The sequence below is a fragment of the Morchella sextelata genome (genome assembly GCF_020137385.1).
Source record: "Morchella sextelata strain SCLS chromosome Unknown scls_2, whole genome shotgun sequence".
Classification (NCBI taxonomy): Eukaryota; Fungi; Ascomycota; class Pezizomycetes; order Pezizales; family Morchellaceae; genus Morchella; species Morchella sextelata.
Window position 1 is genome coordinate 3,659,583 of NW_025408617.1, and position 22,963 is coordinate 3,682,545.

At 46.4% G+C, this 22,963-nt stretch overlaps 4 protein-coding genes across 4 annotated transcripts; 3 read left to right on the forward strand and 1 right to left on the reverse strand.

The window, feature by feature from the left end:
• Window positions 1-2,820: 2,820 nt before the first annotated feature.
• On the forward strand, window positions 2,821-4,848 carry H6S33_006214 (uncharacterized protein; the record flags this gene model as incomplete). Its single annotated transcript, XM_044837645.1, has 11 exons — window positions 2,821-2,896; window positions 2,963-3,106; window positions 3,161-3,424; window positions 3,480-3,588; window positions 3,649-3,668; window positions 3,729-3,962; window positions 4,026-4,046; window positions 4,112-4,250; window positions 4,311-4,431; window positions 4,484-4,641; window positions 4,695-4,848. 11 exons carry the CDS (start codon window positions 2,821-2,823, stop codon window positions 4,846-4,848), a joined length of 1,440 nt encoding a protein of 479 aa, XP_044699523.1.
• Window positions 4,849-6,175: 1,327 nt separating this feature from the next.
• H6S33_006215 (uncharacterized protein) lies at window positions 6,176-6,971 on the forward strand (the record flags this gene model as incomplete). Its single annotated transcript, XM_044837646.1, has 3 exons — window positions 6,176-6,467; window positions 6,542-6,645; window positions 6,711-6,971. 3 exons carry the CDS (start codon window positions 6,176-6,178, stop codon window positions 6,969-6,971), a joined length of 657 nt encoding a protein of 218 aa, XP_044699524.1.
• A 7,317-nt stretch (window positions 6,972-14,288) lies between these two features.
• Window positions 14,289-16,122, forward strand: H6S33_006216 (uncharacterized protein; the record flags this gene model as incomplete). Its single annotated transcript, XM_044837648.1, has 5 exons — window positions 14,289-14,709; window positions 14,770-14,968; window positions 15,019-15,308; window positions 15,370-15,927; window positions 15,989-16,122. 5 exons carry the CDS (start codon window positions 14,289-14,291, stop codon window positions 16,120-16,122), a joined length of 1,602 nt encoding a protein of 533 aa, XP_044699525.1.
• A 5,258-nt stretch (window positions 16,123-21,380) lies between these two features.
• On the reverse strand, window positions 21,381-22,727 carry H6S33_006217 (uncharacterized protein; the record flags this gene model as incomplete). Its single annotated transcript, XM_044837649.1, has 3 exons — window positions 21,381-21,847; window positions 21,908-22,298; window positions 22,368-22,727. The coding sequence occupies 3 exons, from the start codon at window positions 22,725-22,727 to the stop codon at window positions 21,381-21,383; spliced, it is 1,218 nt and encodes a 405-aa protein (XP_044699526.1).
• Window positions 22,728-22,963: the final 236 nt, after the last annotated feature.

The following is a 22,963-nucleotide window of genomic DNA, read 5'->3' on the forward strand; positions in this document are numbered from 1 at the left end:
CAATATCTTTTGCTGCGGGCAGCAACTGAGAGGTGTTATCAACCATAGCATTGGGACGGCGTTATTTTGGATTATGGCAACGGTGCATTTTTGATTTGGAATCGCGGTGTTATCATTTCTTTTTGAACTCTCCTTCGTGAAGACTTTTTGTTTATTTCTACCTTCCTTCCACGGCGCAAAGCATTCTGTATATTGAGATCGATTGGTCCGAAATACGCCGTACGGTACATACTACTACCTGTGTCTCTGGCAAGGCGTTTTATGATATTCCCACGGAGTATTTTTCTGGTCGATTTCTTTTTGCATGAAACCTTACTGTCACTCTATAGCTTTATTTCGTGGAGAGAAGGGGTGAACCGCTATATATTCTACAGGGAAGTTCCTCTTATTGATCGTTTTTGTTTATCCCCCAGGTGGTTTCCCCTAGCTGTAGCCTTCTGCGCATGATTACCATTGTGTTTGAAGTTATTATACAGGGGAAAGGCGTTGTGTATTGTACTATCACTGGACAAGATGCAACAGGAATTGTTCTTGCGTTTCTTTATTTTGTTTGTTGTTTTTCCTTGATTGTCTTTTGGGGGTTCAGGCTGTTTATCGTTCTAATGTTTCTTCCTTGTTTTTGCAATTTTAAACATTTATTCTAATTCTGCTGCAAGTGAGTGGAAGCGGTTTGGCCAACAGATTCTGAATTAACGTAGCACCTCCGTGCAGGTTAGCATTGAAAAAATGCATGTGTTAGGTGAGTTATTACTCGAATTCATGAAGTGATATCAGGGAGGAGCAGACTTGGCAGACTACTTGTAGTGATTATATTAATTCTGGTGGTCATTTATGACTTTTTGGGTCGAGGGGGCGATGGTGGCGCCGGTTTACTTGACGGAATGTGTTTTTTGTTGTCTTTTACGAACACCAGTGCGAGTAAGTTCCGGAACCGGCCTAAATGGAACCAGTGAGCATTCCGTCTACGATTTAATCTCAAGTTCACTGTTGGGTTTTGGGCGGTCCTGATTTATTATCAACAAACATGACTATTATTAATCTTGATCATGAACGAATTAACAATAATACTATCGGTCTTGGGAATATCAGACTTTTATTATTGGGAAATAGTTATGGTGTCGCCTTCAGCTAGAAAAAGCATTTCGAGCAGATCGATGGTCTCGTTGATAAGTTCAACTTTATAATTTACGACTCTGCTCTAGAGTACTCGCATACATGATCTAGTCCGAACGAGCTCCCTACGCACCAAGTCTTGGGCGCTCACACCATCAAAAAAAATGGCTACTAAATCTGCAAGCAGGCTAGGAACAGATGTATAAGGGCCCGTTTGGTTGCAACGAAAGTCAATCCGTATTAGATTGCAAAGAAAAATAAACCGAATTATTGCCATTCCAAGGACGCCAATGGGCCAGCCCGGGCTGAAAAAGAGGGACGGCCTGGCCCGGCCCATGCTATCAAAACCACGGCCTGGCCCAAGCAAAATAGCCCGGGCTTCCATGAATAGGGGTGTTCGTTGGCAAGAACTGAGTGGTCCTCCGTGCGAACTGGTCTACATCTGCTTGATTCATTGTCCAGGTCATGGGCTGGAGTTGAATAAGATCGAATGTGCTACACCTTTATGGTAAAAAGAGTACAGATACATGTATCACACTCCTTCGAACAACTAAGAGTGTATGAACACCTTGAAGCCCGGGCGTGACTATTTAGCCCGGGCCAGATATTGACCTCCGCCCGGCCCGGCCCATCAAATAAAACCTATGGCCCGGCCCGGCCCGGCCCGTCAAAAAATAGCCCGGGCCGCCCGTCTCAACCCACGGCCCATTGGCGTCCCTGTGCCATTCCATGGGTTGCAAGCAAAACTGGTGGTGTTTGGTTGGGCACTATTTTTCTCTCCATTGCTCCTCATTATAATCAACTTTATAACTCTATCAGTATCTGTTCAGATTATGGCCTTTCTGTGGTTTTGCTCGGTTTCAGATGGTAACAACTGTTGTTACCAAACACTTCAAATATTTATTCCATGGATTAAGCCAATAATCCTTGCAAGTTGAGGTTGAAGTTGCAATTAACCAAACGGGCCCTAAATTATAGGTCGGATGTTGGGCTTTCTCGGCGGAGGAATGGAGTATGCTCTTTCGAGCTCTACAGCCTTCCTAGGGGTATCTACTGCCGGGCCTGAAGACCAAATCACCCTTTAGGGAATCATGATAGGGTCAAATTATCCGAGTGATATTTTATGATGCTTGGCCCGGCACTTACTGTGTGCTGCAGCGGTTACTCCTATTGGAATCCCGTTATGTACATGTATGTAGTCTTAGTATGTACAGTATCACCGTAATTATTAATAAAAGATGTCTATTTTACTAAGCACCTAAATTAAAGTTTACACTCTCGCCTTGTTTGCTACATATATAGAAACCCTCTGTGATAGACGGTAATTTGACCTGGTTCCCAACAACACTAAGTCACGCTATCTAGTCCGATGAACGGGCGTAGAAAGGTATTGTATTCAAGTATGGTCCCCATCATCGAGGATGATGAGGGTTACTAATATACTATGACTGCATGTCATGATCCTTGTCTTTATGAAAGAGCCACAATTTTGCTCCCTGACACCCTCCTTTGCTAAGCATGCAGTAGTTTCATCTCATGATCACGTGATTAAATGGGTTAGGGTTGGTGGCCCACACCACCTCCAACCCCCGCTCTCACCAACCCGGCAGCCAGCCAACCACAGCAAGCTTCATTTGAATGTTCACATTCCGGCAGGGCGGTTTCTCAAGGCCTATAACCTCCTTACCCATAGGATTCAAGCGTGCCATGTCTAAGATGAATCGAACAAAAATCTATCCCGCACTTCAATTGCAGGCTGAGAGTGAGACATATCGGGTTACCGGTTCGTGTTTCCAGCCACAGCTTCGTACTTATACCTTACATGAGCTAACTAGTAACTTGGTTAAAGGTGGGTTTAAGATAGTGGATAGATGGTTTCAGGTTCCACTGGATTACTTTAATCCAGCGAAGGGTAGTATTAAGATTTTCGCGAGAAACGCGATTCCAAACAAGAAGGATGATGATGGCACAACTGGGGGAAAGCTTCCTTATTGTTCGTAAGATCTCTAAAGCCTAAGAAGCTTCTAATGCTTACAATACTGCGTAGTCATTTACCTCCAAGGTACCTACGCCCCGAATGAATATGAAAACTTATGTCTTGACAATCCTATAGGTGGCCCTGGCTTCGGATGTGGTCCTCCAAGCTCCCATCCGGTAACAGATTTCTTATTCGAAAAGGGCTATCAAGTTTTATATATTGACCAACGCGGCACGGGAATGAGTACACCGATTACTTCCTTCACATTGGCGAAACAGGGCAGTGTGCGAGAGCAAGCAGATTATGTGAAGCTTTTCAGGGCAGATAACATCGGTGATCCTTCTCACCTCGTAATTGAAGATGAAGTTAGTCCTGATGACTTTTATAGTGAGAGACTGTGAGGCCATACGTTTATCATTGCTTCCGGAGGGTGAGAAGTGGTCGGTCATCGGGCAGTCGTTTGGGGGCTTTTGTGCGGTTACTTATCTATCACTTCAGTATGCATATCCTCTACTCCTGTAGTTTTCTATATTATGCTGATACTTTCCTCGCCGTAGTCCCGAAGGTCTTAAACAAGGTACACCATAGTCCATTTTCTACACTCTGTACTCTCGTACCTCAACTAATTCCCCCTTAGTGTTCACCACTGGTGGAATGCCCCCACTTGTCAACAACCCAGATGAAGTATACAGGCGTATGTACCTCAAGGTCAAATCTAGGAACAAAGTATATTACGAGAAATATCCCAGAGATATTAAAAGGGTAAGGGATATTATGAAGTATCTGGAAAATAATGAGGTGTTTATGCCAAGCGAGGGAATGTTAACACCGGAGAGGTTTCTGAGTTTGGGTTTGGCGTTTGGGGGACATGGTATGGCCCTCTATCTCGTTTTGTCCTTTCTGTTTTGTTAGATGGGCGCTGACTTCGGGATAGGAGGAATCGATTCTGTGCATAGTGAGTAACAACCCCCTTACTGTAACGGATGTACATTTATCCGATATCGATTTAACAACTATTAGTCCTTGTCCAAAATGCCGCCAGTGACCTTAACCAATTTGGAGCTTTGACCTACAAAACCCTCTCCTCTATTGAGTCACACCAAAGCTTCGACACGAATCCCATCTACGCCATCGGCCATGAAATGATTTACTGCCAGGGGTCCGTCTCCACATCTCTTGGTATTACCTACAGCTAACTATAACCTTGCTGCTCATACAGTGAGTCATCACGATGGTCCGCCCAAAGGGTCTTAGAGGATTCTAGTAAGCCCTCAATATTCTCGTGGGAGGATATGAAAAAAGCCGAAGACACCGAGCCTGTTTACTTCACTGGTGAAATGGTAATCTCCCGCTTATTCTTATAAAGTTCATAGCGGTGGTTAATGGAAGCAGATATATCAGTGGATGTTCAGCGACTTTGCTGAGCTCCACAAGATGGAGGAAGTGGCGGAGAACCTTGCAGAATATGAAGACTGGCCGAAACTCTACGATGAAGAAGTATTAGCACAGAATCAGGTTCCAGTGTTCGCTGCCACATATATCGAGGATATGTAAGTGAAATCATTAATCTGATTAGCTGAACTCTTTTCTAAGTAATGCGCAGGTATGTGGACTACGAATTTGCTAGGGAGACTGCAGGGAAGATTAATGGTGCGAAGGAATTCATGACGAACGTAATGTTTCATAACGCACTCCGAAGTAAGACGGAGGGGGTGCTGGGAGAGTTATGGAAATTGAAAGTTGGTGAGGTCGATTAGTGGCTGTGTGTAGATACATATGGGAAAGATTTGGCATCTGGAGTACCAGGTATAAAGAAAGAAGATCCTTGAGCTTAACCTTATAATTATAGTTGGCCCTGGGTCGCTAGAGGAACTTGGTCGATTGATGGTGGATTAGATATAGATACTACCACCCCCTTAAATACACGCATAACGAGAGATTGATTTATTGGAGAAACAGGGAACTGTAGGTAGAGTTTGTGTTACTGGCTAGGGAAATAAAATACCTTGCAAGAATTCTATCGATCGCACAGCCGGTCCTCCAACGACGACGACTCGAGGAACGGCCGTAACACAGTGAAAATGATTCGTCCGATTTCTAACAAATGCAATGCCATAAAGGGAAACTTGAATACGCGAATCGATTAATCAAAACAATTATTGTAGGTGCAAGAATCTACATATACCTACTCTAGGTATCCCTTCGTCTGGCAATGCTGCCCACCCTATAACACATGAATTATATTTGTATGTGAGATCTATTATTTGATAAGAGAAATAACGGGATCTGTTAGTAAAGCCACATATAAAATTTGCTTTTTGGGGGGTGGACAGCATTTTTTTGCCAGACGAAGGGATACGTATTGTAGTTCGATAAGATCTAAGACGTTTGTCCAACACCAGCATGTACGTATGTTTCTCATGTTATAATACATATGTCTTATTAGTTCACTCGTGTAACAGCTCTAAAGCAATCTCCGCGTGCATCAATAGGCCGCTTTATTCTATGGCATTCAATTGGTTCTTTGGTTGCGTTCGCGAATTCGTGCTACATGCACACGCATCGTGTAACGTTGGAAAATAACCAAACCTCAGCCCCAGCGTGTCTAGTGATGCAACTATCTAAAGTGGACTTAGTGGAGAGTGGAGAGGAATCAAATGGAGGAACCTGTATGTGCATGGTAGCGTGATCTTTTTCATAGCCCAAATCTAGTGTACGGGGTATGATAAGTGTGAGAAAGCAGATATGGAGTATCTACTCTACATAATCATGTATATTTCAACAAAGTGCAACTGTAGGCACTCTAATTTAGTACCTGCATTAATTGGTACATTATCAGTGGCATTTGTTGTGTTTGTGACCAATTATTGAGGCATGCAGACCGCTGTTGCACTCAACTCATAAGACATCCCCGAAATCCACAGTTCAGACCAAAGCTGCATTGGCCTTTTTTGTGTACCTACTCTACCTAGCTACATATATTTTATGAGCACTATAACTGCAGCATAAGAGGATCACCACCCACCATCCGGTCTCATCCACTCTTCCTGTTACTTTTCAGTACCAATTTATTAAAATTCAATTATGAATACCCACAATCAAATGTCAGACTATCAGAAGAATCGTACCGCGAATGTCGCCGCCTCCCCTGTACCCGCGATGCCAACGCCAGTAAACTCAATGCCGATATATCAGTATCCACTGTCCCAACAGCCACCGCAACCGCAACAACAACCACAGATGCAAATGCAGACCCAATTTCACCCTCAATATGCCCAACCTGCCCAGCGACTTTCGGAACACTATACACCACAGCATGGACCCCCAGGCCCGTGGCAGCATGACATGTGCGATTGCTTCGACGACATGTCGACATGTACTACTTTACCACTTTAATCACTTGATGATGTTGTGGGGACAGCTTTGCTGATAGAAAATTGACACAAATAGGTCTTCTGGGATTCTGTCTCCCCTGCGTTCTTTACAGTAGAACCCTTGAGCGGATACGGACCTCACCTTCAACCTTGAAGAACTGGTCGTGTATAAACCTCTCCGTAAGCGTTCCGCTGCCCGTACGCTCTGCTATAGTCTCGATACTAATAGAGGATTAATTGAACAGTGTATATCCTGGTTTTGCACATGCGGCTCGGGTTCGAGTCGTCAGCGGAATGAAATTAGATACAGATACAACCTCCAAGGAGGCGGGGTGGGCGATTGCTGTAGACATCGTTGCTGCGGTAGCTGTACGTTGATTCAAGAGGATATGGAGGTGAGAGACAGAGAGCGGGCGAGGGCACAGATGGGAGGGTATGCAGCGCCGCAGCAGATGAGCTATGCGCCCCAGACCCAGGGACAGATGAATTATGCACCGCAGCGCTAGGGGCGTACTATATCGGGTTTGAGCAATTTTGGAGCGGTTTTCTTTTGGGGCAATTTTTTTTTTGTAGCTATGGATAGTTAATGATTGTAATGAAAAATGATTTGGGTGATTATGAAAACGGTTCGTGGATGGGTTGTAGCGCGCAAGCCAGGGCTTTTCATTTTGTGTTTGTATTGCAATATCGGTTGTGCCTGTCTAGCTAGCAAGTACATATGGTGATGAGAATCGCTGTATCAGTGTTTCTACATTGAACTTCCGCCTAGTATGGGGCTGAGTTCGAATTTTGAACTTAAGGACGAAAGGGAAAAGGAATGAAACATCTTCGGAGAATAGGTTTGTTCTTTGTTTTCGACAAATTAAATAATTGTCTCAGTCCACTGTCTCGCTCAATTGAACGCTGTGTGAGACTCAATCATATATATAGCACTTTCCCTAATTTATTACTTTGTTGCATATGCGCATTTCGTAATATGCGCAGTAACTTAGACTTTCAGAGTTATATGAGGCACCCAATGGCAGAGCTCTTAGATGTGCTTGTACCCGGTGGGGCAGTCATTCTCGTGTATCTTTATAACTAAACGTTATTTTCTAACTTCCAGATAAGAGAATGTAGATATTACACCAATTGGGGCAAAGCTTCCACACACAACAACTGTGACAGCGTTACTAATAATACCGATCATCAGTCATTCGAAAAACTCTGAGGGGTGATGGTTTCCCAGATTATAGTTCTGATGCAATTCTTTGTTCGTTCCGGAATTAGTTGGAAGGGGAATCTCTATAAGATTACACGGCGCCGTTGTAACCACACATACGCAATGCATTTCCTTAATATTCTTAAAGGGTCCGGAAAGTATTTACTGCAGCTGTGTGCCAGAACGTAGATATATCTTAGAACTCTAGTATGCGGAGCCACAGACCTGGAAGTACTGTTCCCCGCCATCTGGGCCCATAGCTCTCTGCAGATCTGCCAATGGGCCTGTTTAATATACAATTAATCAGCACAGCCTTTCCGGCATCTAACTGAATTATCGCTGGCAATCGAGTTGTTGGTGGGTAGTGTAGACTCCTGGCCGCGGTAGTTGTTTAGCGAATCCCTGGGGACATCGAATATTCTGGTGAAGAATCGAGTTAGCGCGTGTGGAAATCCGTTTCAGACAATAAAAAATTTATACGAGTTTCGTCCCGTATTTATTGATCGGCATTGACAAATAAGGGATTAATTAGGCGAAGAGTTGTGATAATGAGCCTGAGCTGGGGACTTGAGATCGAAAGGGAAAATTGGTTGGTGAAAATCGGTTACAGCGAACAAACATTGTGCTCTATGAATTTGCTCATGTGTAAGACTGAAAAGTCTTGATCTAATATGCGGTGCGGGTAGCCAGATTGTAGCTACACTTGGATTTGAGCCAAAAACCCGAACCAGGCTGCACATATCATAACATATGTAACTTGATGACGCCAAGACACAAACGCGAGTGAGATTTTGTGATAACGTGGCTTCAACTGCCAAAGTTAATGCTCGTCCAGCGTCTCAAAGTCAAAGACCGGTACTAACTTATTGATAACTGAATATACGTGCAGGACGTCTATTATTAATCACTTAGGGGTCCAAGCTAGCCATGTACCAGCGGTGCGCGTGCCAGTTGATGCCTTCGACGAACGCAATTAATGGTCAGAATCAGTTGCATGATCCGTGGCGGAGTTTTGATATTAAAACTGTACATACGAAGCTTTGGATTGTGCCCTGTGTGGAGATAAACTGAGTAAAATGCTTCGTTGAGTCGGACTTGTCAAGTACATACATGTACCAAGGGGAGCGGTTTTTGCGTGATCATTTGAAATTTCCTATCCAAGTTCAGAAATCTTGAATCCTCAAGGTGTTTGTCGTTAAGTTGTCCCGTGGCAGAAGATTGGACCTGCTTCATACGATATCACTCCATTTGATCTTGATCCTGATTAGTCATTATGATTCATCAGATTAGATCAAGATTATCTTTTGATCAACGACCAGGTCTCCGGGTGATCGGCATGGATCAATTAATTGATAATATTGAAAAGTAATAGATTTATTAATGGAAACATTACATAAACAGGCTAGGAAGATACAAATAATAGGATTGTCTGTTCGTGCCTGCATTGTTCTGAAACGACGTGATTCTTGACCCTGATTAAGGAAGAAGTTTTCAATATTCCTACGCACGCACATTTTGGGGGTATCTTTGTTATGACTAAGAACACATATATCATTTGGCGGTAGTTGAATATAAATATCCCAATAGGCCACTACCATACTGCAAAAAGATGTGGTAAAAAGCTCAATGGAAATGTACATCATTTTCTGGCACCCTGGGTATGTTCCTCATGAAGAAAGTTGGGCCTCTGGCAAATTCGGTTATCTATTTATTACTTCCTTTTCTCTCTGGCTTTATGGAGCGGTAAATGTGTCAAAAGTAATTCTACCAACGGTAGTAAATTATTTACCACCGGTGGTATAAGCACTGGATTTCAGTCATTGTGTCTGCACGCTATCCTACATTAGTACATTTCCCACCGTATAAACACTGGGTTTCGGTCTTTATGCTGCGTTATACTACATAAGTAAATGTTCAATCATTAATGCCAAAACATATGAAAATTTCCCACCGGTGGACAATCTTCATATATATTGGCATTATATGGCCCCTTTTGGTCAAAAGGTCTGTGCTTTTATCATGAAAATTAGGATTATAGGTATAAATACTGGTATTATTTTCACCACCGGTGGTAAAATAATTTACTACCGTTGGTAAAATTACTTTTGACACATTTACCGCCCCATATGGCTTTGCATGTATGTATTTACGAGTACAAAACAGACCCCCGCGAGTTGTTGTTTTTAAATAAATATTTGTATCTATAAACCTATGCGAGCTCGCGTGTAACCGACAAAGTGATGAAGTCGAAGCGTCTAATAGATCGCCCGAGCTTGTCCTAATGGAGTATTGATGATGAAAACGTGTGGCTCGCGCGGTTTGGAGATAATCCAAGCCCTTGTACGCTGCGTAATAAGTTAATGGGTAAAGAGCTTATGGTTCTGGATCAACGGCGACCGGCACGCCGCGAATTTGATCAACATATGGGTATAGATGCTGAAGTTCATTTCCGATTTCCGGTCCCCCATACTCAAAGCTTGGAACCGTTTTCACCGTTTTCCCATAACAAAGTAGTCTAAGTCTTGTTTTATTACTGCTTGTACCTCGGGGAAATCGGGGGAGAAGGGGGATTAAAGTACAGATTCCGGTAGAATTATTGCGAAAGTGGGTTCTCCGTGACCCGATAGTCCTATTGGCCCTTAAAAGACTTTTGCTACGAGCACAGACCAACAAAATCCACTCTTTTAGCTCTGACTTTCGCAATAATTCTACCGGAAACTGTATATTTGCTAGGTTGCAATTTGCATCACAAGACCGCATCGAATATCCAATACTTGACCCTTCTTTCGTGTTGAAGGAACTATTTTGGCGTGACACGTTCCAGAACATAGCTAGGGAAAGAGCACTAATAACTATTTAGAAGTCTCCCTATTTCGTAGGCCGTTCAGTGCCTCGCTTGGTTTATCGTGCGTGTGACTTAAGAACAAGGTCCGGCCCCAGATACGTATGATACAGAACAGGTGATGTAAACGCGTGCTATTCTGTGACCTCATTGGTATGTGCTTACATGTAGCCTAGCTACAACTTAAAGACCAAATTTCAACTCACGTGCTCGGCTTTATCCGAGACATTCGCATCCGGATCAAATATAAGCTTGCAATTTCACAAAGCTCGAAATGCTAATTCCTAAGAATATCCCAATTCTGGATGAAGCGGCAAACACCAACCCTATGGTGTACTTGACTGAGATAAGTAAGAATCACGTGAATCTCATCGTTAAAGCTCCATTGAACTGACTTCTGCGGAGAAAAAAAAAAAAAAAAAAAGGCAGAATACAGATCTTGTCCTCAGTTGATTGTTTGCGTGGACCAGGTCTGTGCGGGAGTATGGTTAATAGGGAGTGTCCTGTATGCCGGGGTTCGACTTTCATACGTGGCTCATGAGTGGTCAGTGCTCTTGAGTTAATTACGCTCTTGTGTCCGGGTCTAAAGCAGCAGCAGCACGTCGTGTTGTGGTTGTCTCAAGATCGAGTGATAATCCGTGACCGTTCATTGTGACAAACGAACCGCTCTCCTTTGTGAGTGAAAAAGTAACAACTAAATTATCCGATATTTTTAACATGTCGATAGGGAAAATGAGATGAATTTTTCCGTTCCGTAGTACGCGATTCAATTGATCCGTTTCTTCCTCCAAAAAGCTGCTCCGACAAAAGCTCATTCGGTCATTCAATGAATCGTCTAAACCCCGCTTCCCCACCTGAAGCACGTAGCTATCCCCCTCACTGGGGAAAATCAAAGAAGGTTTCCCCAGGGGGCAATTAAGAAAGAGTGGAGAGAATGCAAAGAAATGGGGTTCTCCTCCTTTACTCGACGAAATGAGGTGGAGGTTGTTGCCCGATAGCTACGTTTTGGGTATAGTGATGTGAAAGAGCGGGGATAAGTTTTTCCATCCCGGTGCATTCTGCAAGGAACCGTAGGGTTAGATAGACAGGGGTCGGATCTGTCGGTGAATTTGTATCGGAGTTATTATTTCCAACGGGTTGGACTAACCGCGCATGACGCTTGAGTGGAGCTGTACAGGAAAAGGCAAATGATTGGCTGGCAAGTACCTGGAAGTAACGTGGTGGATCATCCAGTGGGAGGTTAGGGTCCTGCTGCTACTATTTTCTCTGTACGTATTCGGGAGATGTAACGAAATTCGGGCAGATGATTTAGTCTATTTCATGAGCTGATTGTTTTGAAATCTCGATTTTGAAGTTTGATTTTTATTTTTCAGTCGGATGATGAAGGTGCCGGTAGTTTTCCCAGTGGTGGAGTATCCCTTCTGAGCGAAATGGGAAGAGGAGAAAAAAAAAAAAAAAAAAACTCGGTTTCATTAGATTCCGTTTTGTTTTCTTCTATCTTGTTTTTTTTTCCTTCTTCTTCACCCTTCTACCATTTAATCCTCGAAATACCGCGGCATAGAGAACCCTGAAGATTACAAGTCCTGAAGCCTAGGTATCGAGACGTTACCGGCAAACCGGCGAGCTCTCTGACGTGATGGAATTTTCAAATTTCAATTGAAAATTATCATTGGATCAAATCTCACGGAGACCCACTAGATTCACCTTCGTAGCGTGTGAAGTGGTTTTTTTTTTTCAGACTTGTTCCCTTTCATATCGTTTTTGAAAAGGGTTCCGTTGTTGAACCAGGGGAAGCTGCGGTCCTTTGGCCGGTGTTCTAGCGGCATCTCGGAACAACTTAGGGCTTAAATGCCAAGGAATGTTTGATCGCTATGGGTTAGGGGTAGCATGCCTCGGAAGCCAGTGCGAACGACGGGTGGTGGCTGATCGGAAAAAGGTACCGCACCACGCAGCGCGCTAGATACATGCCGGCCGGGATCTCGCCGTAGCTTTCTTGCAGGTTGGTTTGCATGCATCCGTCTGAAATCTCCGGAGACGTGATATGGTACGACTGGGACCGGCCAAACTGATAGGGAGAATACAAAAAATCACCGCATGCTTGATGATTGAGCCTGAAGATTCCGTGATTCAAGACAGGAGACAATATCGACGGCGAACGATGGTGACGGATGAATTATTTTCGATGGGATCCCAGGGCCGGGGCTATGTATGTAGAGTAGCTGTAGTAGCCTTCCATCTCAACTAATCTCAACGGGACCGTAAGGAAGTTCGCGAAATGCTGCCCTATGGACTAGTTGCAGGCCACTTTTTTTTCGGATAAAACATTTTTGTTTAGTTAGGGCGATTTGTTTGGGCTAGTCGCCGCATAGGTGTGTCGAAGAAGAGAAAAGATCTGCATTTTGTTTTGGAGGAGGTTGAAAAAGCTCATGTCATGGCCACTTTCACTGAGCGCAGTCAGCAACCGGGCCAGTGACCACAACTTGATGTAGGTAGTAGAAGAGAATCAGATGTGGTATAGTAATCAGTGAATTGAAATCTTTTTCTTGGAGGGGTAGAGGCGGCATGGCATATTGCCTCTAGATCTATCGATCTGTTAATTACGGAGGGGTTCGAATTCCGTTGTTAACGTTGTGCATGCCGGCCGAAGACATTCTGTCTCGGGGGCCATCGGACATGGACTGCGGAGTTCACATCGACAAGAGATTTGATGAAAGGCTTGATGCCGGGACCGAATCCTCGTTAAGATTTTTCCGTGAGGTTTTCTAGGATCGGAGGGCTGGGCTTGGCGGAGATCCATCTCAGGTTCAAAGTGACGTGGGAGGCGCTGTCGGCAGGCGGATCGGATTATTGTGCCTCCGACAGCATTTGTTCCGTGTCGGTGCCTTGTCCGGACCCACTTCGTCACTCGACATCTCGACATCAACCGGAGGGGCCAACCTCTTGCATCCATCCCACTCCGTCCCCTCCAGATCTCGTCCCCACCTCGTATGTCCGTCCACAGCTTAATCGCCACCAATTCTTCCCCTCGTAGAACTGTGTTTATCACAATGGGTAAAGCATCTTGTCTGTGGGTAGGATAGTGTGGTCTTTAGGACGGTTGAATTGAATGCAGGTTCAACGGGACTAGAGGTGATTCACAAAGGGACAGAAAGCATAATTAAGGGATTATGTTGCATGGGGAAAGTACATACATGTTCTGTGGGGTAAAAGGGGAAAACAGAAAAAAAGAATCCCAAGTGTCACGACGTGACTGACGAGACGTGTATTGTTTGGCGGGGTTCGTGGATACAATTCTCGGTGTAGGCGTAAACCCTGGTACTTCTGTTTCAGTAGAAATCAATTCCCGAATTAATTCAAGAGCTGAAAACATCTCTTGCCATCATCGTCATCATCGTTGCAGTCATGATCATGTTCACCGCCAGGTTTGGATGTCTCTAAGGATGTAGGCATCTCCCTAGCTTCCTGGTCTCGTCCCTATGTCACAAACTAGCCTTCGGCCTCTCGGGACCAGGAATTGTCTGCTGTTTCATTTTCCCCAATTTTCCCACTTGACCTTTTTTTCACTACCTATCCACTTCGGTACCCCTTCGACGTCACCCCACCATTGGCCAGGGTCCCTAGTGAATTGTGGTCCTGCTGTACGTTTCCCCGTGGGTCACCCCTCCCCCCTGACCTATTAACCCACATTCTTCTTCTCCATCTTTTTTTCTTTAAATACTCTATTCTCCCCGCTTATCCTCAACCTCTATCCATCCTCAATTCCTATCAACATCTCAAACAATGTCTGCTGTAGCTACTTCTCGTCTCGATGAGATCAGATCTGTGGTCTCCGGACCCATCATGATTCTCGGCCTTGTTGCCTCTATGGGAGGCTTTCTCTTCGGTGCCGACACTGGTCAAGTCTCTGGTTTCATCATCATGGAGGATTTCATGAAACGTTTCGCTGAGGACCGCGGTTTGGGTGTTTATGCCTGGAGTCAGACTCGAGAGGGTCTCATTGTGGGAATGCTCTCAATCGGTGCTCTCATCGGTGCTTTGATTGCTGGTCCTCTAGGAAACTCATTCGGAAGAAAGAAGGCTATGATTGGTATTGTTTTCGTTTACTTTATTGGAAATACTATTTCCATCTCAGCTCAGCATGCGTGGTATCAAATTATCATCGGTCGTGTTTTCAGTGGTATTGCCATCGGTGCACTTTCATGTATGCCCCTCAAGCAATCCCAATTGGTTCAGTGGGAATAAAGCTAACATCATCTTTCAGCACTTGTTCCTGTGTACGTGTCTGAAACGGTCCCTAAACAGGTCCGTGGTGCGATGGTTGCCAGTTATCAGCTCTTTGTCACTTGCGGTCTCTTGACCTCATACTGTGTCAACTTGGGTACTTCTCGTGTCAGTAACAGCGGCGAATGGAGAGGACCTCTCGCAATCGGTTACTTCTGGGCCAGTTCCCTCATGGTTGGGTAAGATATCACGTCAATCTTTACTTCGATCTGTGTCTAACCTGTAACAGAATGTTTTTCCTGCCCGAATCCCCCAGATGGCTTCTTGCAAACGACAAGAACGAGGAGTGTCTTGCGGCTCTCCGCTTCATTGCCGGCGCAAAGAATAGGGACAAGAAGGGATTTATCGAGAGCGAGTACCAGGATATCGAGGTTCTTGTCCGTGAGGCAGCTGCCGCCGGCAAAGCCAGTTTCTTCTCCAGTTTCGATCCCAAGGGCAAGGCGCTTTACCGGACTCTTCTCGGTTTCATGTTGATGGTTTGCCAACAGCTCACCGGAGCCAACTACTTCTTCTACTATGGTATGCCTAATCTAGATATCAATATGATGAAACGGCTCAAATAAAAGCTAATACAACCTAGGTGCGAGTATCTTCAAGTCTGTCGGTATCTCCAACTCTTTCGCCACTCAGATTATTCTCGGTGTCGTCAACGTCGTCTGCACATTCCCTGGTTTGTGGTTTATTGAGAAGTTCGGGCGCCGCAAGACCCTTATCGGTGGTGCTCTTTGGCAGATGGCTTGGCTTTTGATCTTTGGTGCCATTGGTAGCGAGAAGGATCCCTCTGAAAAGTCCATTGGTGGTGTTCTTATTCTCTGCGCCTGCATGTTCATCGCTTCATTCGCCTCGACCTGGGGACCCGGTACCTGGGTCTGTGTCGGAGAAATGTACCCTCTTCGCACCAGGTCACACTCCAGCGCCATCGCAACCACCGGTAACTGGATGTGGAACTTTTTGTTGACCTTCTTCACACCATTCATCACCAAGGCTATTGGATACAGATACGGATACGTCTTTGCCGGATGTAACTTTTTGGCTGCCGTTATCGTGTACTTCTTCCTTTACGAGAGCAGCAACCTTTCGTTGGAACAGGTCGAGGACATGTACAACGACGCTAATGTCAACCCTTGGAACTCTAGCAGTAAGTCGAATTTATTCTAGATGATCAAATAAAAAAAAAAAACAATGCTAACATGATATAGAATGGGTTCCTCATGGTCTTTCCAGCAGGAACGAGGCTGTCGATGTCTCGAAAGAGCAACAGGCTATCGCCTCCGGTGTCTTCGCCGAGGCTCAACATGACGAGCGGGTTGCTGGAAACAAGGCATACGCGTAAATGAATGAGTATAAGCCAAGTGTGTGGGGGAGTTTCATTTATTTCTTATTTTTCTTTTTGGGTAATGTCAGGGTTTTGGAGCGAGGTTGTGGCTGTCGGCATGAGTCTTGTTAGACCTGGTTAAAATTTGGCGATCATTGTTTTTTTGTTTGTTTTTCCTTTGTGGTTTCGTACGCATCTCCATGAGTCTCTTTCTTTGATCATGGATTGTATAAAGTACAGATGATGAGTTTGTGTGGTTACGGGAAGATGACACCGAGATGCAAGGGCGGATTTGATTATCAGTGTGGTTTTGTAATATAGTGGGATAGGAATGTGGAGAATGCATCGGACTTTCTTTGTTGTGTATAGGATATACCAACCACGTTTCGTTTAAGGTCAGAGGGGGAAGAAATGGAGAGATAAACGTCCTTAGTGCAGTTATTTCTAACGGGTTTGCGTCATAACTCATGTAATTAATGAGTTAACAACAATACCAACCTATGTAATGGAGGGTGAGTGATGGGCTGTGATTGTGCGTGGAGCGGCAATGCGTGGGGCAGCAAAAAGAAACAATCACCCAATTTGCCCCGGGTTTTCGTGGCTGTTTGGGGACTTGCCAATTGACCCGAGTTACGTAGGAGATCAAAACTTTCGAAAGAGTTAATTGCAAGTCACGGATCGCAACATAACGGCGGTCCATAGAGGGACTACATGTAGTGGTATAGATCTTAGGATGCATATGGCTTGTGCCATTGTCGGTGTTTGTGCTAGGTAATGCTGAAGTCATGCTAACTATGGGGAGAGGAATCTTGCTTGATATGGTTGAGACCAAGAAGAAAGAGATCTGGGCGTTTGGCAACAACATCTTGTGGCCTCGGGATGCAGATTTCCATGGATTTTATTTCGTGGCGCGGTGATTCAGGTATGTAGCTGGAACAACCATGTCGAGTCTCGGGCTCACATTGTGGAGAAGACACACCTTGTGTAGAAACATACACGTGTTTGGTGCGACACTCGAGAAGCTTTGTTTTGGGTTGAGAATAACATGGGTAAGGGTTCTCGTGCATGGCCCCCACAACGAGTGCAGCGAGTGATGACCTGTGACCGAGATTTCCGTAAAAGCTGACATCGAACACGAAGAGAACTTTGCAACCTCAGGCTATGTATTTCGAGGTGAAGGGCTACCTGGACACATAAAGTCGCTATGTTGGAGAATAACCTAAGTAACCTTGATTTTGGATTCTTTTATGATACCTATGAAGCGGGATTAGTGGGAAGCGGATGGATTCACAGGCGTCAATATTGTTCCTAGAGGATGTTACTTTATCTGGGCTTCCTGTGTTTGCGGGTATATCATGATTGACATTGATGAACTAGGCGAGCGCTAATACACTTGTTAATGTAAAAATATGGCATTGCGACATCGGTTATGTATGGTAATTACTCATGTATAAGGGGTGACTCATAGTTGGAACAAGGAGGCTTAGCGCTAGGATTATGTAATCAGGGGATCACGTGGTACTAAGAAATATCTGTATATAAGGAGCAACAAACTCCCATAGCTGTCGCTGGAACTCAGCGGCGAAATAGTATCTTCTTTGCACTATAAACATAGTCCTCACAAAGGTCACGTGTTCAAACCCTCCTCAAGTCGTCTATTCTCCCACACTCCAATTCACAGTTAAGCCAGACGTTATATCTAAGAATTATGACTCGTGGGGATACTGATGTAAGCTATAAGTATCCGAAGCTACGGTCATATCTCTGGTGATCAGGGAGGTACCAAGATTTATTTTGAGGCGCAGTATCGGTAGAGATCTGTACCTTCTGTAATACATCCCGAGGGAGCGGGCGTACTGGCAGTTCCGGCGGTATTGGCGCGGGTGGAGTACCAGCTGCCGATGTTTGGGTATTTACTAATCCATATCCTGAAATTCGCCGCCGAGGAACCGGGGAATTGCTACTATGCGTGTGAGATAGTAGTTCCCTGAACGAAGTGAAGGGTTTGGGGGGGGGGGGGGTAAGAGCTTATAGCGCTCTCTGGTTGTCTATGTACTCCATGTGGACCAATAACCCTAACCCATAACAATATAGCAATAATTCTAAATAGTTAGAGTAATATGAGGCTACATGGCTGTCCCTCCTTGCGAGCGAGGAAAAATCGAGAATCGATGCGAGATAGGAGACACTTATGGAAATTAACCAATTCGGGGTCTTCGTTCAGGGTCTTCGTTCAGGGCGTGGCTACGACTGCACCGTGGGATGGGGTCGGAGTATAGGGGCGTCATGACTAGTTTGTTAGAAGAGCGAATGACAGGTATCCGCGCGCTTGGAATGGATGCGGCTTGTTTGCGCTGATGTAAAATCCTGCTGTGAGTAAGCCCGCCCAGATAATAATTTCAAGTGGAGCCACGGATGAATGTGTTGCTAATGATGCGTGCAGTTTCGCTGTGGAACTGGTCAGGTCTACGCCAAACTCAAAAGGTCCTTCCCCAATCACTCCCGGTGCAGCCCTCGACCGAGTGATAACCCATGACCCAACCGCCCCCTCTCACCCTCCACCTACTCGCCTATCTCCCCTCTCCAGATGTCCACCGGCTCCAGCACACTTCACCCCACCGATATCCAGAACCCTGGCAGCAGCAGGTCCTGCCTTGCCAAGACCCATATATCCTAGAACATCACCACCACGGCATCGCCAAGACCCCCGCTGCAACGCCGACCGCAGCCGGAAACGGGGGGAGATATCCGTGTATGGATGCTCCCTGCGTGGAAGGAGAGAAATGAAAAAATTCGCCGGCCGAGATAGCCACGAGTTGGTTGTGGTATGTGTGTGGCGGTGTCTGGGCGTTATGCTGCTGGTGAGAACTTCCGAGAGGGAGGTTGGAGCTGCTCTGAGAAGGGATGTGATAGTAGGTAGGGCTAGGCAGTTGGGCGGGAAGGGTTTGCCGGGAGATGCTGTCGGGGTGGGGATATTGTGTTTGCTGGAATGCTGAGAGCGAGGTTGTGGTGAGAGAGGGGAAGTGGAAGGGGATCTGATAGGGCCGTCCTTGAATTTGGTGGGAGGCATTATCTCTAGTGGATTGGCATGCGTGTGTGGATTCATGTAAAGGTGAAGGTGTCGAGTCCAGATCGGTAGCTATCACAAGAGCTATGAACAGCAATGCGCAGAGCACATACATATATATTGATAGATTGAGCTTATCGGCCTCCACCTATCCTCTCCACTATAACAGAGACGTGTAAGTTTGGACTCACGACAGCAGGTGTTTATGGGTTTGCTTGGCGCTCTGATCCTGCCAAATTGCCACACCATGGTTGGCCAGAACGCTTCATCTCTATCATAATATCGCTAGCTCTTGGATCATCAGGCCTCGTACCAGAACAGCCATATCTTTATTTTTGAAGTTTCGTGCCGCGCTACTCGTATCGGGATATCCGAGGAAGCTGCTTTGCCGACCCTTTGACATGGCTGGCATATATACATGTACGCATAGCATAATCCGCCATGTACTTTTAGTGTGTAGTCGACTTCCTCGAATTAAAGAAACCCTAACCCTGGACAAGAAGACCTGCGCGAGGCGGTCTGGGCGCGGGCGTCTGCATACGCGCAGGTCCTGGAAACTCTCTGGACGTGTTTGAGTCGGGTCTATAGTTTTAGTCAGGGAACGAATCAGGATAGCTAGCATGTCGTGGGTTTGAGGTTGTCGGTTGGGGCTGTATGTGTGGTCGTCCCAATTGAATATGGCCAGCTACTTTACCGGCAAAAAGGGGAAAAAGATAAGCGTTAGGTAAGGCTCAAATAATGATAAAATCACCGTTTTGGGTAGCGTAATGCTTAGTCAAATTTTACGTCTACAGTAATGAACTCGGACCAATAATCATTATCTCAAATAATGGTTATTTCGGATTTTAAGGCTTTTTCGGATGTTAAGGGTTATTAAGGATTATAATGACTATAAGGCTTATGTCAATTTTGAAGGATTATTTTTAAATAAAGACAAAAAGAAAAAGGCCCCGGGGGGGGGGGGGGGGGTTGAACCCAGAGCCTGGCAGGTAGCATATACCTCATGCTACCCACTGAGCCATAGGAGAACTGAAACCCCGGTGCTGGAAGTAATATATGGCCAGGATAATGCGAATTTTAAGCCTTATATAAGCCTTATATAAACCTTATCCACCGAAAAGCCTTTTAAAAGGCTTATTTGATGGATAAGGGAGATCCAGTATAAAGGCTTAAACTATTTGGTAATAATTATCTAAGTTTAATGGTTACTCATAAAATAAGCCATATATGTGCCTTATTTTGCATCAACCCTTACCCAGAATACAGTTTTATACCAAATTAACGCTAAAACCACCGTTTTTGGTAAACAAGCGCTTAATTAAGCCTTATCTGGGAGTAAATCATAACCGGAGGCTTATAAAAATACCCATTTTGCCGGTAATGTAGGCCATATAGGCTACTAGTGGTTGTAGGCCTTCCGTGGCGGTGTGTAATGCATATATGTGTGGCTCGTATATAGCTCTGCGGGCTCGAGAGGGAGAGAGACGGCGTGTAAGGTGCGGGTGAGTCGATTGCAGAGTCTCCAAGCTGTGTGCGAAGGCGGCTGCAGCTGACGCGTGGCTTACCATACGCTCTTGATCACGCCAAAGATGTATTTCTTGTCGTGGGAAATTATATGTACTCTCCTGATTACAGATATCGCATTGATGAAATTACATACATGTACACACACACAGCGTTCCACGGGTACCAGCTAGCACACTGCAACACACGCACAGCCAGCCCAAGCCCTTGCAAGACACAGTCATCACATCACCGCAACCAGTCACGTCACGCCGCATCGCCGCATCACATTCACCGCAACCAGTCACGTCACGCCGCATCGCCGCATCACCGCATCACCGCATCGCATCATACACAATCACTCGCACCATCCACAGCAGCTAGGTATGTACTTGTATGTAGAAGAGACATTTTTATTTTCAGCCACACCACCGCCACCGCCACCACGCATCTACCACAGCCCGAGTCCTCCCAGCGTGTCGGAGCACAGAATACATGACCCGCTCTCTGCCTTTCCCGCATCTACCCCGCCAGAAGAAAAAACATCCCAGTAAGTCCAGGTCCAGCCAGATCAACCACCACCCAAAAAACACACAGAGACAAGAAGCGAAAAGGAAGGAAGGAGGAGAAGGAAGAGAAGGAGAGGAAAGTCCTGGGCCATGGGGGAAGGTCGTCCATCCGGATCCGGTAGCTTGGGGGAGTTCATTTACGCACCGTTTCCGTTGTAGAGGAGGTAGTTGGGGCTGCCCGAGCCGGGGCTACTGACGAGTCCGGATCCTGCGAGGGCCAGAATGCGGGAACGGACGGCGGCGGGGGTGGACAGGCCCTCGAGGCCAATCAGGTATGCGGCAACACCGGCAACGTGGGGAGAGGCCATGGAGGTGCCCGAGATGGTGTTGGTGGCGGAGTTGCTGCCGATCCAGGTGGAGGTGATGCTGGAGCCGGGGGCGAAGATGTCGAGGGCAGAGCCGTAGTTGCTGTACGAGGCGCGGACGAGGGATGAGGTGATGGCGCCGACGGTCAGGGCGCTGGCGGCGGACGCGGGAGAGTAGTTTGCGGCGTTGGCGTTGTCGTTCCCGGCGGCGACGGCAAAGGTGATTCCTGCGGCGACGGCGTTGTTGACGGCGCTGTTGAGGGCGGCGGAGTAGGAGCCTCCGAGACTCATGTTTGCGACTGGTCAATGTCACTGTCAGTACCATGTACGTCGATTTCCATACGGACGGGTATACTTACCGGACTTTGTGGTTCTTCCGTTGCTCTGGGCGTTGGAGGTGACCCAGTTGATGCCGGCAATGACACCGGCGTTGGTGCCGGAGCCATCGTCTCCGAGGACCTTGACGGCAATGATGGTGGCCTTCTTTGCGATCCCGTATGTGGTGCCGGCGATGGTTCCAGCGACGTGGGTTCCGTGGCCATTGGCGTCGGTGTTGCTGGATCCCGAGACGGCGTTGTAGCCCCAGACGGCGCGGCCGCCAAAGTCGTTGTGGGTGGTCAGGACACCGGTGTCGACGACGTAGGCATAGACGCCGGAGCCTGCGCTGCTGTCGTAGATGTAGTTGGAGCCGGTGCCGGACTTGTGCGAGACGGAGCCAAGACCCCACGAGGAGATGGGGGACTGGGTGGTCTGTTTGCCGGATTAGCCACTGGTCAGATATTTATATATATATATTCAGGATTGATATCGGGAACTTACAATGGCACTGGCAACGACGACCGCGTTGGGCTCGATGTAGGCCACCTCGGAGCGGGTGGCAATCTGGTCGATGGTCTCCTTGTCAAAGGTGCCGGCGTAGCCCTTCAAGCTTCCCAGAGTGTAGGTGTAGTCAAAGGTCTCGGCGCGGGGCTCGAGTCCACGCTTCTTCATGGACGCAGCGTTGACGCTCGAAGCCCAGCTGGTGTGGGCCTGGAAGGCGGCATCAGAGACACCCTCGTTGAGGACGACAATGTACGAGTCTGGGACAATGTCGCCAGCCTTGGGCGCCGAGGGGACGGGGCTGCCAAAGACGGGGAGGATCGCGAGGGCCGCAAGGGCGAGGTTCGTGAAAAGCTGCATTGTGAAGGATGGAATACCGAATAGATCAAAGGCCAGAAGAAGCTGCTGTCAGAGAGATGGTTTGTTGGAGACGAAGGCTGATGGGGGAAAGGAGATTGCTCTTCCGGGGGGGAGGGCGGATATCTCGGTATTTATATCGAACGAAGCCTTGAATTCAGTCGCAATTCGATCACGAGAATTGTCGTGGGGATGGCGGTAGAATGGCTCTCAAGCTGGAAGGTATCGAGAAGGGAGCT